At 40.7% G+C, this 13,957-nt stretch overlaps 1 protein-coding gene across 1 annotated transcript in view; it reads left to right on the forward strand.

The window, feature by feature from the left end:
• The first annotated feature begins 10,826 nt into the window (after nt 1-10,826).
• Nucleotides 10,827-13,957, forward strand: part of Csmd3 (CUB and Sushi multiple domains 3) — a 944,903-nt gene continuing 941,772 nt past the window's right edge. Inside the window, exon 1 of the mRNA XM_075961035.1 lies at nt 10,827-11,087. Within this exon, the coding sequence (XP_075817150.1) occupies nt 10,910-11,087 (178 nt within the window). The 5' untranslated portion in view covers nt 10,827-10,909. The remainder of the gene's footprint in view (nt 11,088-13,957) is intronic.

Consider the following 13,957-nt stretch of genomic DNA (forward strand, 5'->3'; position numbering starts at 1 on the left):
CATGTGGGATAGGCTGCTGTGAGTCGCTGTAGGTAGGGAGGAACAGAACAGGATTCAGTCTCAGGCTTGATTGGATTGTACTAGATCAGGCCTGGATCCACAGAAACTTTACCCTACAAGAATGACAAGGACACACAAATTATTTTCAGGGAATAAAATTGAAGAGGGAAAGCACTGGGGGCTTCTCATGGAGAGCACATCCATTCAAGTAGCAATTGGTAGTAAATTCTTTTTTTTTTTAAATTTATTTATTTATTAGGGATTTCTGCCTCCTCCCTGCCACTGCCTCCCATTTCCCTCCCCCTTCCCCGATCAAGTCACCCTCCCTCATCTGCTCAAAGAGCAATCAGGGTTCCCTGACCTGTGGGAAGCCCAAGGACCGCCCACCTCTATCCAGGTCTAGTAAGGTGAGCATCCAAACTGCCTAGGCTCCCCCAAAGCCAGTACGTGCAGTAGGATCAAAAACCCATTGCCATTGTTCTTGAGTTCCCATTCTTCCTCATTGTCAGCTTTGTTCAGCTAGTCCAAATTTACCCCATGCTTTTTCAGACCCAGGCCAGCTGGCCTTGGTGAGTTCCCTATAGAACATCCCCATTGTCTCAGTGTGTGGGTGCACCCCTCGTGGTCCTGAGTTCCTTGCTGGTGCTTCATCTCCTTCTGCTCCTGATTTGGACCTTGAGATTTCGGTCTGGTGCTCCAATGTGGGTCTCTATCTCTGTCTCCTTTCATCTCCTGATGAATGTTAATATTCAGGAGGATGCCTATGTGTTTGTCTTTGGATTCACCTTCTTATTTAGCTTCTCTAAGAACATGAATTATAAGCTCAATGTCCTTTATTTATGGCTAGAAACCAAATATGAGTGAGTACATCCCATGTTCCTCTTTTTGGGTCTGGTGGGAATGCAAACTTGTGCAATCACTCTGGAAAGCAGTGTTTCGGTTTCTCAGGAAATTCGGGATCAACCTACCCCTGGATCCAGCAATACCACTCTTGGGAATATACCCGAGAGGCCCTATCATACAACAAAAGTATATGCTCAACTATGTTCATAGCAGCATTGTTTGTAATAGCCAGAACCTGGAAACAACCTAGATGCCCTTCAACGGAAGAATGGAATATATACATATTAGAGTATTACTCAGCAGTAAAAAACAAGGACTTCTTGAATTTTGCATACAAATGGATGGAAATAGAAAACACTATCCTGAGGTAGTAAACTCTTAAGAGAATCAGAAACAACATTCTACCAAACTAACCATGCTTACAAGGCTAGTATCTCAGGAGGCCCTGCTACTGTATTAATTTTCCAGTACTATCATAACAACTACCAAAATCTCGGTATCTTAAATTGACAGAAAGTTATTATCTCCCCAAATAAAAAAAAATGTGTCATTAAAAACTGTCTTGTAGCCGGGCAGTGGTGGCGCACGCCTTTAATCCGAGCACTTGGGAGGCAGAGACAGGCGGATCTCTGTGAGTTCGAGACTAGCCTCGTCTACAAGAGCTAGTTCCAGGACAGGTTCCAAAACCACAGAGAAACCTTGTCTCGAAAACAAAACAAAACAAACAAACAAACAAAAAACCAAACAAACAAAAAAAACTGTCTTGTGTGTGTTCTTGTGTCTCAAAAGAATCTCTTCTGTCCTTTAGTAAAATACCTGGCCTTGGACTCAGTGCTCACCCTGAATTTTGAATGATGGACTCCTATCATTTTTACTTCAGTTACATAGACAAATATTGTTTCTTTTTAATTTAATTTTATTATTAATTAGAGTAAACTAATATTGTTAATACTGGAAAATAATGTATAAACAACTTTATACATACATCATAGAATGATCAAAATGTAAATGCCACATTGCATATACACTTTTCTAAAAGTTGTAAAGCAATAAAGTATAAGGCAACATCTCATTATATATACATATATATGTATATATTATGAATATATACATGAATCACACTACCCACTATTATAATGTTATTTGTATGTATATGATTTCATTTCAAAATTTTCAGTATGCCACAATAACCTTAAGGGTCCATCAGTGCCTCTTGTACCTTGCTGGTAACCAACAGCTCTCTAACTGAATATAAGACTAATTCAAAAAGTACTAGAAACATAGACAAGCACCCAGGCCTAGTGAAGTCATGGATCTTGGAGTAGAACCTACAATTGCCACACTATTATTACCAATAAAATCCCTATGTACATTCTAACTATTTGTCCTTTTCCCACAGATAAGTATAGTCCTCATCCCCTAATCAAAGAAACTTCTCTTTGCAACAGACAAAGATCATTACAGAAAACAATAACCCAATAAAATACAGAACTGTAGAAACAAATTCCAAGCAATGCACCTGCAACACTTCTACACCTAAGGCCTAGGTGCTTCCTACTTGCTAAAGTAGGAAACAGAAATATTTTAAGAGCCAGAGAAATAAAGCCTTTGCTGTGATATTTTGCCTCCTAGAAATGTCAGAAGCTACATCCATGAAGTCTCACCCGCATGGCAGCTTAAACACTAGAACAGACCTGAACGAGGACAACAGCAATAGACATACCAAAATGGACTCACTGGAAAAAATTTTTGAAGCCTCAGCCCTACACAAAGAATTCCATGCAACAAAGGAATGCTAAGAGAAGGAGAAACAGTCGACCACAGGGAAAAGAAAACCATTTGGTTGTCCAGTAGCAAAGGGAAAGTTGCTAAAAACAAACAAACAAACAAACAAATGAAGGTTTCTGAAATAAGCATCTATTTCCATTTTACAAATGAGTAACAAACATGGCAAAAAGCTTGCGTGCTAAGTCTGTGATCATAATTACATGAAAGCTTTCTAACTGTAAAAGCAATTTCCATTCTTTTTTAACTTTCAAAAACATCACTGATTTATGAATCAGACCTAGAAAAATATTCTTTTATTTTTCTTTGGAAGGGACACCTTTAAGATCATCTCATCACACACTTTTTCGTCATTCCATGGGAGCCACTTTATGTGCAAGCTTCCTAACTTCTAAATACAAAAGTTTTTACTTGTTTGACATTATTTAATTTGCTTTGAATAGGGTTTCTTATTTTTCATTTATTGATTCAGAGTCAATTTGTTAAAATATGATCAAAATTCTTTTTATTCCAGGGAAAGAATCTTCTTAAAAATTAAAGCGATCAAATTGAATAATGAACATGTTGTAATAGTTGGCTGACTTAACCTCCCCAAAGCACTGTCAGTCTTTGTACCAAAATAAAAGTCTTTTGTTATATTCCTAGGTTGTCTACACATTCAATCTACTTTAGATAAATGTCAAATCACACAAAATTTAATTGATATCCATGGAACGTATGGACATTTTTTTAAATGCACATGTAAATATAACAAGTCATTATTATGTCATTCTGAATAGCAATAGACAAAAAATAAGTGAAACATCTTATTTTTGTTAATTTAATAATAATCAAAGCTCATCAGACAAAATAAAATCAGGTATACTTCCTATTTTTTCTAACAATTTGATAATTATTGACCCTGTCCATGTGTATTCATAATTAATACCCAATGTTGTCAATCACCTTGAAGAGATAAATTGATGCATTTTACTGACCATTTTCTGTAAATGCCAAGACAACAAATCAATTTGTATATTCAATGAACTATTCCACTGATTGCGGGATTTAAACGTGAATCACAGAAGGTTTACATAAGTCAATGAGACCCACTAAAAATTAAGATATATTGCAAGAACTATCATTCTTCTCATTTGTTCCTGGCTTCTTTCACTTTCCAACCTCACCTACGGCTTTTCCTGCTGTATAACAAACCAGTTGGCTAAATTTTAAATATGCATCCAAACTTTAAGCTCAATACTGGAAGCAGTATTTCCACTAGTATTTTTTTCCTGTTATCATGCTTAGATGATCCTAGATGAGAAAATTTTATCTCACTCAGGAGGGATTATTTACGAGCTTCTAACTATGGCTCTCCCACCAGTGTGACAGTTGATAGGGATCTCTCTTTGCGCTGTTGCCTTATACTAAGGTAATCATAATCACTTGAAACTGCATTCTATCCCCTCTTCTGTACTGCAAGCTCTTTGATCATAAAGTAATGTGTAATCCCTGAATGTAGCTTCCTACAGTGGAGTCTCAAAATGACTTCTTAAATGAGTGAATGAGCATCCAGGTGAAAATGGTACCTCTATAAAATGAATAAAGATGAAATTGATCCCTGTCCAGATGAGAAAGGTATTTGTACTTACAATCCAAATTGGATTATGTGTAGCCAAACCCAAATCAGCTGCATTGATTTTTGTTCTTTTTGTAGCCAAAGTGATCATTCAAAGTCAAGGTCACCATTATCTTCCCATCTGACAAAAAATAAATAAGCAAAGAAAACGTATGCAGTGAACTTCCTGAGCTCTCAGTCTGGAAAATAATTCAATATGTATTATTTTTCAGATGGCTTTGGAAGCCATGGAGACCAGAGTTGCATATTCATATTTAGAAAGTTTGAACATTAATTCTAGTTATACAATGACGATATTCATAGTTTAATGTGGCTACTTTAACTTTTATTTGCACGGTGAATCATACTCTTCAAACTTCAGGACTTCTGATCAACTAACTATAGTGGTTTCTTTCATCTGAAATTTATAAGTATTTAATAATATTAACCTCAAGCGTAAAAGCTAGAAAAAGAGTAATGGATTCTGTTAACTATGAGCAGCGTTGGCTAACATGGTTTAGAAGGAAATTCAAAGCACAGAATTGACATACTTGGTTTCTACTGTAAGGAGTGTTCTGTCTGGTTACGGCTTCTGAAATTACAGCTAAGCATCACAGAAAATAACAAAGCACTTCCCTAGAACTGACTTCAAGTCATAGATTCTTTACTGAAGATGTTCAAATTTCTCAGAAAATTAAAAGAAGGTGATCCTTTGAAAGATGCACGGCACAAAGCTTACAAAGGCTTTATAATACTAATAATTTGTAGTAGAAGAAGCCATTACCTAATCAGATGTCTAGATGGTGTACTGAATCCTGAATATATGAAAATAAACCTTTCTGTACAAATATTTTCAATCTGGAACATGAAAAAATAAATTATAGCACACCTTTTATTAATTTCTTGCCAAATAACTATAGATCAAAATAAAAGTTTATTGTATTTTGATATTAATTCTGATAAATTTGGTGCTTTGTAAGATCTACACTGTTAATTTTTATTCTTTAAATATATATTCGAAACTAAGAGTACAGAATTATACTTAGTAAAGGATGAAGAGAGATCCACTACAGTGAGAACCATGGTTTATTCAGATAATTCCAGATAGACAACTTTATCCCAGATGAATCCCAGCGTTCTGGACTATTAGTACTTAGCAAAGCTGCTCTTTGCTTATTAATTTTTGTCATTGCCTTCCTCTACATGGAGAAAAGTGAAGTGAAATCAGTACCAGGAGAACAAAGAGATGAAAAAAATCTTCAAACAAACCTATCTTTACAAATTTTCCTCTTTGCCTTTCCAGCTTACTATCCCACATGCTCCATTCATTGGCCATGACTCTTCTTTATGGAAACATAGTAGGACTGACATATCCCTTATGCTAAATCCTGCGTACAATACATATTAAAGTTGCTGTGCTAAGGTACTCCGAAGCTGAGAACATCTGGATGCTACATAGAGATGGAAAATTCTTAGATGTGTGGCTGAGGTCAAATGCAGCCTTCAGCTGTCCATCTAAGCAGGGCTTGCTTGCAGACAGCCATAGATGTTGCGTTCCATTTTAAAGCTCTTCTGTCTCTGGTTCCTTAAAATAACACATTATTGTCCCGTTCTCATATAAATTTCAGTCTTTGAGTTTCTTAATGTGGCTTTTTAGCTTGAGAACATGGAAATTACTGTTAAGACTCAGTATTGAGCAATCTGCTTAGAGAAGTTAGGACACAAAGGAATTGATGTCTAGGACAGCAAACTTGATAAAGGTCTGTGTTACTCCTCTCTGCTTCTCAGTGATCCTGATGAGCAACAAGAGGCCAGAGATCTTTACCCATGATTGACAATTTATCTCCTTAACTGGCACTGATTCTCCCGGAAGCCTGGACAGTGGATATTGAGTACCATACCATTTATTTCTCAAACACATGTAGATTACTGCTAATGAAGAAAAGAAGCTTGAAATAAAATTCCGTCAACATTCTAGAGTTAACGTTTCAGTTAAGACATTTGAATTAATTAATTAATTTTTATTTTATGTGCATTGGCTTTTGCCAGCGTGCACATGCGTGTGTGTGTGTGCATGTGCTTGAGTGCTGTATCCCCTAGAACTGAAATCCCAGATGCCATGTGGTGCTGGAAATTGAACCAAGGTCCGCTGGAAGAGGCATCAGTGTTCTTAACAGCTGAACCACCTCTCCAGCTCCAAAATTCAGACATTTTGAAAAAGAAACAGTGAAAAATGAAAAAAAAAATAAAGTAAGTATCAATTCCTTTCTTACCTTTAATTTCCTAATGGTGAATCCATTAAAAAGATTGCAAGGAATGAGGAACATTGTGCTCAGTTTTCTGTGAACCATGACCACTTGTTCATTATTCTTGCCGGTGTCTTCTCTCACACACCATTGAGCCTGATTCTTTCTTTCTTTTTTTAACCTTTTCATTAACAAATAATACCTATCTCCAATAGGCATTCATATTTCATAGATGCATTTATATAATGATAAATTATGTATAAAGTACAGCATATAAGAGCAAGGAGCTTCTTAAAAATTTGCAAATCAGCAACAGCAAATGAAAATTCCTCTTAAGTTCATAACCCAATTAAAAACACATGTATTTCTATCCAAAGTTGAAGATAACTACTTGTCGGGTTATTTCTTCACTTACATATTTTTGTTTTCATTAACTATTCATTGTTCTGTTGTTTTCCCTCTGTGGTATTAAAATAGACAAGTGTCAAGAGGCTGTATTAATATGGAACAATTTGGGTGGGAGGAGAAATTTATGGTTACTCTTTCAAGGCCAGGTCAATTCTGTCTTAAAGGCAAAGTTCTTTGTATCCCATACGTTGGAGGATGAGTTGAGAAGAAATCGTGATCTGGCACTTCTAGGCTCTAACCTGAACTCTTTTCAAAAGCTCTTCAGGGAACTTAATCACTGTGATTCATGATCCTTGCCAACTCATTGTTATCCATGGCCTGTAGGCTAGATGATCATGTGATGGAACTACAGAGAAAAATGGAGAGAAGAAATTTTAGGGCCTAAAACTTATAAATTAAATGTGTTCTTTGCATTTGTTTCAACTTGATTTTTAATGTATTATCAATTATTGTTTATCTACAAGTATGTGGAGATAATATAGAAATCTTTATGGTTACAATGACAAGGATTTTAAAGCTATCATCTCTTGGAGAAATGTTGCACAGAGTAGAAAAGTACACTGGCTAAAAATTCAGGCATCTTAGACTCATATCTACATAGGTATTGCTTTGGTTTAGGCTGGATAGCTAACACTTTAAGTACCATGTATTCATCTATCTGGAGAACAATCAACATCTTTGTCTGGATGTGATGTCGTGATGATTAAGATAGGCCTGTAAGCATAGTGTCCACCTCTATACAGTAATCACTTAATGTTTGCTGTTAGGAGAGAGACTGTTTTCTAGTTTCTCTTATGACCTTAGGTAAAGCCACCCCCACCTTTGCTGCATTAACACAGATATAAACGATGGGCGCTTTCTGCTCCCAAATCCAGCTGTTGTCGTTTTCCTTATAGCAGCTCACCGTGCCCCGTGTTGGCGCTCTGTGTGCTATTACCCAGTTCACGAGCTTCGGGCAAGGGGCTGGAGGTTGAAATACACAGACACGCACAGGCAGAGAGACAGCTACATGGGTCAACCTTGAATTCCCCCAAGAATGCCCCCTTTATTGTGAGCAGGGGCAGATTATATAGAGATAACCACGCCCCAGCCAAACCCACCAGAAACCACTCTCCTGCCATCAGGAACTCCTGAAGGTCTTCTGCTCAGAGCAGCTGTAGGCACTCAGATCAGGGGATTACAAGACATTCAGGATCTGGGGTTTCACTGCTCCCAACAACTTCTGGTGAACCTGAGTGGCTTCTCCTCCACAACACTGGCTGCTGATTTTGTTTCTAGAATATCTTCAGAAACACTCCTTTGACCAGAAGGCTCCTCTACTCATGAAAGGCAAGTGTGGTCCAGGCCTAAATTTGCCAGACTGAAAATCAGTGCTCCTGATGGTGACCTTGGATAAACCTCTTCATTTCCTCCAGCCTTAACATCAACTGATTGTAAAATATGATTTTCCTTTCTACACTGTCTCAGAAGCTGGAAGCTGTGAGTGAAAAATGACTTGTGATTTATGGTGAGCTGTAAGAACTAGAAACTATAGTGTTATTCAATGTATTATGATCTAACCAGATAAATCTTGAAAAACCTCACAGTGAAAAGATAGGCAGGATTCATTTGGGGAAGATAATTGCATTGTGGGCTTAGTGCCGTGTTGGAAAATGAGTAACAGAAATTGGTGTCTAAGTGGCACTCTTACTGATGCCTGGATCAAAATGTGTTTTGTAAACAACAATTACACTGAAAATCCACCAAACTTTTGAGAAATAACCATCTTTTAGTTTAAGATCGGTAGTCGTGAGTTCAAATAGACCACTTACCCTAAAGTAAACCCAGCTGCGATGACTAACCTCTGCAGCTTGGAAAGGAAGGTTTGGCTGGGTCCTCATTAATTCTGCATATAAGTCATCATTCGCCCCGGCTAATGCAACAGTCACAGCAATGCACACTGACATCTTGACTGAAATCAATGCCACTGCCACTGCCAAGGTGGCTGAGCAGACTAATGACGTTTGCTGTGTTGATCCTCCCAATCGCAATCTCGTCCCAGCCTTGCCCCCACTCCCTTTCCAAATCTGCCTATGCAGACAATGGGGGGGGGGGGAGGCACTGTCGGGAAGGAGCAGTATCCTGCCTTGCAGCTTCGAAATGATCCTTTGAAATTTAATGAGGTCAGTTGGGCGTCTACAGTTTTGCCTTTTGCTAACTCTACTCGGGAAAGAAATCCTTGTTAACACACACACACACACACACTCACATTCAAGCGCATGCACACGCATATGCATGCAAAAACGCTTGAGAAAAAAAACTTACGCGTAGACATAAAACAAACAACAAAACCACCTTTCATCATTTTCCGTAAGGAAGCAGCCTTACTCCTTATGACAGCACCAGTGTGCGCTCTCCCTCTCTCCTCAGTGGCAGACTCACAGGAAATGTCACATTCCTAGGGAGAAGCTGACAATCCTTCTCATAGATTGAACCTACTTGCCACTGACGACTGTGGGAGCTTTTTGTGGGCCCAGTTTCCAGAGCAGAACTCCCTCTAGACGCGACTGCCTTGGTCCACTGAGCCGCCAGCTCCAAGGCTAGCTCAGGGACAAAGGCTGGTCAGGGTGTTTGCAAGCTGAACAGGACAGGGTTCATCATTTGTGAGCAAGGTTGGGAGCTGCAGAAACTCAAGGCGGGAAGTCCCTTTGATTGAATGATGTGCAAAGATGCTCCCCACCACTCCTCCAGGCATGCAAATAGGGCCAACCCACAGGCACTGGTAATTACCTATTCCAGAGTCTGCACTGCAGCCCTTCCAAACTCTTGAGACAAGACCAAGTTATCAAAAGGGTAATATCGTCAATCCGGCCTCTGGTCTACAAAACTTTATCATCAAAATATTTGGGCCAGGATCTGGCAGGAAAAAAAATCCAAAAATTTGTATGTGTAAGAAAATCATTCTAGTCTCAGGGACACATCTCTACAATAGGAGATAAAACAGGGTCCCTTTAGATGTGAAGGAGAAGCTGGAGGCTTGTAGACAGCCAGAAGATGGCGCAAGAACTCTTTCTTTGCATAGCCTTAACCCTTGCCTGCTTTATGGGGCTGCCAAGTCCAAAATGTATAGACATATACATTTTGCCGTTTGAAAGAAACCTTCCATTTACATATTTGGGATCAATTTAGAATTAAGGAAAATGAGTTTTCTCTAGATGATAACGACACACACAACTGGCTTAACTGCTGTTGCACACAGGCTACTTGGAGGTGGGGGAAAGAGGAAAGATGAACTATTTAGGGAAATATTCTGACTTCCCTCCCAACCCTAACCCTGCCCCAGCCATGGGCGACATATGTTCACCAAATGATAAAATCCTTGCCGTGGCTTTTACACGTAGGTATTCGAATATGTAAATTTTTACGTGCAAGTAAATTATCTGTGATTTCCCTTCTCAATTAAATCAAAGTGTAATAGATGTCTGAGGGCTGCTTGGGATATATGCAACTACTGTAGTAACACATGTCCCATTCTAACGACGTGGGCATCGATGGAACCCAATTCATTTTCCTCACAGTTTCTCCTAAAAGCGACGCAGCTCTTCACTTGAAAATACTCCTTTTAGCATGCTTCTGTATTCGCAGGCTGCAATGGAGAGCTCACTAACATAATATTTCTTGAACTGCTTTTGCTGGCAGAATTGATCTATTCGGGGGGAAAAATAATCCAAGCCCCGAGATTGCAAATATCGTGGGGAGTTTATCAGAGAGCAGAGCGGGGCTTTCCGAGGCTTACTAGTGCTCTCTGGTGTAGGTTGTAAGGAGCAAGATTTAAGGTTAATTTTGGTGGAGGGGAAAAAACGCCAAAGAAAAGACAGAATCCAGAGTAGCGGAGACTCTGTGCCCCCGTTGGAGAGATGGTTGAGTCCTCGTCAAGGTTGCTGTGGTATCCCAGAAACACCATTCACTCCGAGCTGTGACCGCGCACCAACAACAGCAACAACTCCACTGCGCTGGGCTGAGGAGCCAGAATCCAGAGCTCGCGAATAATATGAAAGGGAGCCGCAAAGGGGAAAGCAGAGCAAAGGAATCCAAACCCCGGGAGCCTGGCACGCGAAGATGCGCTAAATGTGGCCGCCTAGACTTCATCCTGAGGAAGAAAATGGGGATTAAAAGTGGATTTACGTTTTGGAACCTCGTCTTTTTATTGACGCTGTCTTGTGTAAAAGGTAGGTCTGTTTTTCGGGGGTACCCTCTGCTGTGGCTGGAGATGGGGTGACTTGTCGCCTGAGAGAGGCCAGCAAGCTTAGTTTGCAATTTGCACGGATAAAATAATCGGGATAATACTGATGAACGAGTTGATTCACAGCTCTTTTTCCTTCCCTCAGATAGGAAATGCATTTTGCTTGCCAGATTTGGCGTTCAATGCGGTGATTGAGCTTGTGCTCAATAAATATTCTTGCAGTATGCTCAAACAGAATACGTGAGTTGGTTCCTATAGCCTCTAACTAGTGGGTATCCACGCAGAATTCCTCTGCAAGACTTTTTTTTAAGTGGGGAGGATTAGCATGATTTCTTGTGGAATCCGTGTGGTTTGATTCTTTGCACAGATTTTTTTTTTTTTTTATTGAAGACACTGGCGTGAGTGCTTTTTTAACCATTTCGGTCAACAAAGTTGCCAACATGCTAGGAATGCATCGGTTTTTAAATGCATTAGGAGATAGAGCCTTCCTGAGCTTGCTCACACCAACATGAATGTCTGCATACAAATTTGAATTATTTCTACGTGGCTTCCTAGGCAAGGGTAAATGTAGGGGAGCTTCCTTAGGTGCTCTGTTAAAATGCTTGGTTTAAAAAAATCTTAAATGAGGCTGAGATGTCACAAAGTGTAAAGATCCACCTTTGAGATGAATGAAGGTAGGAGGAAAGTCATTAGCAGCTGACCAAAAAGAAAATCCCTGGCGAGTCTCTGCGTTCAGACAGGTACAATGAGTGTCACATGCACAGACAGGGAGTGGGGGCGGGTGGGATGGAAAATTTATTCCTAAGCAGGAAGGCAAGGGGCAGTTGGATCTCTGGAGAAAGAGCTGTCCGGGGGACAAAACAGACTCGCAGCTATTCCATAACTTCTGCGCCCATTGCCCATTAATTGCTGCAAAGAATACTCGAGAGGTGTCTATGACTCAAGCCATCATTTCTGAACAAGCACTTCTCCGTCCTCGCAGCAGCTCCAACAGACACAGGGGGAAATGCAGCTTGTAGCGGAGCTAGTTTCTAATCATGGGTGCCTGTGCCTTGGAGGGTGGAGGGGCAGTTTTTGGCCCAGGCGCGCCAAGGCTATCAGCACAAACTGGGCGCTTCTTCCTTTGTACAGGAGTGCCTCCCTGAACCGCAATCGGGCCGCGTCTCTATGAAACACTTTATTGTCCAGCTTGCAGCTGGCTGTCCCCTCGCAGAAGGCAGCACATTTGCATTCAGTGGATATGATAATTCATGTTTGAGGAGGGGGAAGTGGAGAGGTTACCTCTTTCTCAGCGATGACCAAGGATGGGTGGTCAGTTCCGAATTTTAATTGACATCCCTAAATGGCAAGAAGTCGCCCCTGCTTTCTGTGACAGCAACTGCTTTGTAACCCCAACCTTCTATTTAGAGCTGTGTGTGTGTGTGTGTGTGTGTGTGTGTGTGTGTGTGTGTGTCCTGGCGATAAAAACGCTTGTTCGCCGCGATGTAACTAGTCGATCTATTGCACAAAACCCGTCTCAGGTTGCTTACAAGGGGTTGTTGTCGCCAGCCGGGTGTGCGACGAGAGACACGTCTGGGCTTAGTTTTCCTGCCACTCGGAGTGGGTGGTTAATGGACGGCCCTCGGGCTGCCTGCTAGACACGCGCAGGGCTCCGCGTGGAGGAGTCGCCGGTAGCCAGCAGCAGCCAGGGCAGGGGCAAGAAACGTGAAAGCGTCTCCTTCAAGAAGATGACCGAGGGTTAAGTGCGAATTTTCATGAGGTACCTGTTGAGCCAAAGCGTTTCGGGGGCACATTAGAAGGAGTGAGTTGCCAAAGCCGGCGGAGCACGTCAGCCAGAGAAATGCAGAGCTGGGCCGCCTGCTATTTCAGCTCTAGCTGCCAGCACCTACCGTAGATTACGAAGAAAATGCGCCACAGAAAATGAAACAAATGTTAATTTGCTTTGAATGGCATTGGCAGTGGGGGAGACCCCTCTCCTCCATCCCTATCTCCTACACTTTGGACCAAGATCTTTGGTCTCCTTTGAGTCTCTCCTAGCTTTAAGGACTTTCTAAAGATGCAGCATGTCATAGTCCGCTTTGGTCTTGTCCAAAATCTATATGGCACAGGTCATTAAAACCTTTTTTGAAAAATGGTAATAAAGTTCTTAATTGCCATACCTCTGGTACTTGGTAGATAAGTCTGACACTTTATTTCTCCAAAGACTATCCTCAAATTAAAAAAAAAAAAACCCAAAAAACAAAAAAACTTGCAAGCGTTAAGTGTTTTAAACACTCCAACACCTGGGAGTGGGGCTGCCCATTTTGACAGAGGCTTATTTCTTCTCCTGTATAAAATTTAATTTTACCTCCCTCTCAAGGTTTTCTGAAGGCTGAGATTGCTGCATACTCTTACACATTGTGTATTCTAGTGTCTAATCCCTCTTTTGTATCCCATGTTGTTTTCTTTTTCTTTTCTTTCTTTTTTTTTTCGGGTTACTTGGGTCCACAGAAAAGCTTAGAGTGTCTCTGAAAACCCTAACAGAGGCTAATGTGAGAGGTCAGGCAATCCATGGTGCACGGTGTTGTCTAAACGCCTTCATATGCCACAGTTCTACCATCTGTCTATAGTTTCCATCCTTCAGCCTTCACTTTTGACTGCAAGAGCAATGACAAAGAGGTTCAGGGGGAGGAAACGCCTCGTGGTGGAAATTAAGTGGTGTTCGTAGGCCTGAGTCTCTTGGGCGGGGCTCAAAAGGTAGCTAACCTCCTGGGAGCATTTCTCTAGCCACCAGAATTACCTGAACGAAAAGCCTTGTGCCTGACACCAAACTGGAGGACGGTGGAGTTGCAGCTTGGGTTTCTTTCTTGCCTGTGT

This window comes from Microtus pennsylvanicus, chromosome 2 (genome assembly GCF_037038515.1).
Source record: "Microtus pennsylvanicus isolate mMicPen1 chromosome 2, mMicPen1.hap1, whole genome shotgun sequence".
Classification (NCBI taxonomy): Eukaryota; Metazoa; Chordata; class Mammalia; order Rodentia; family Cricetidae; genus Microtus; species Microtus pennsylvanicus.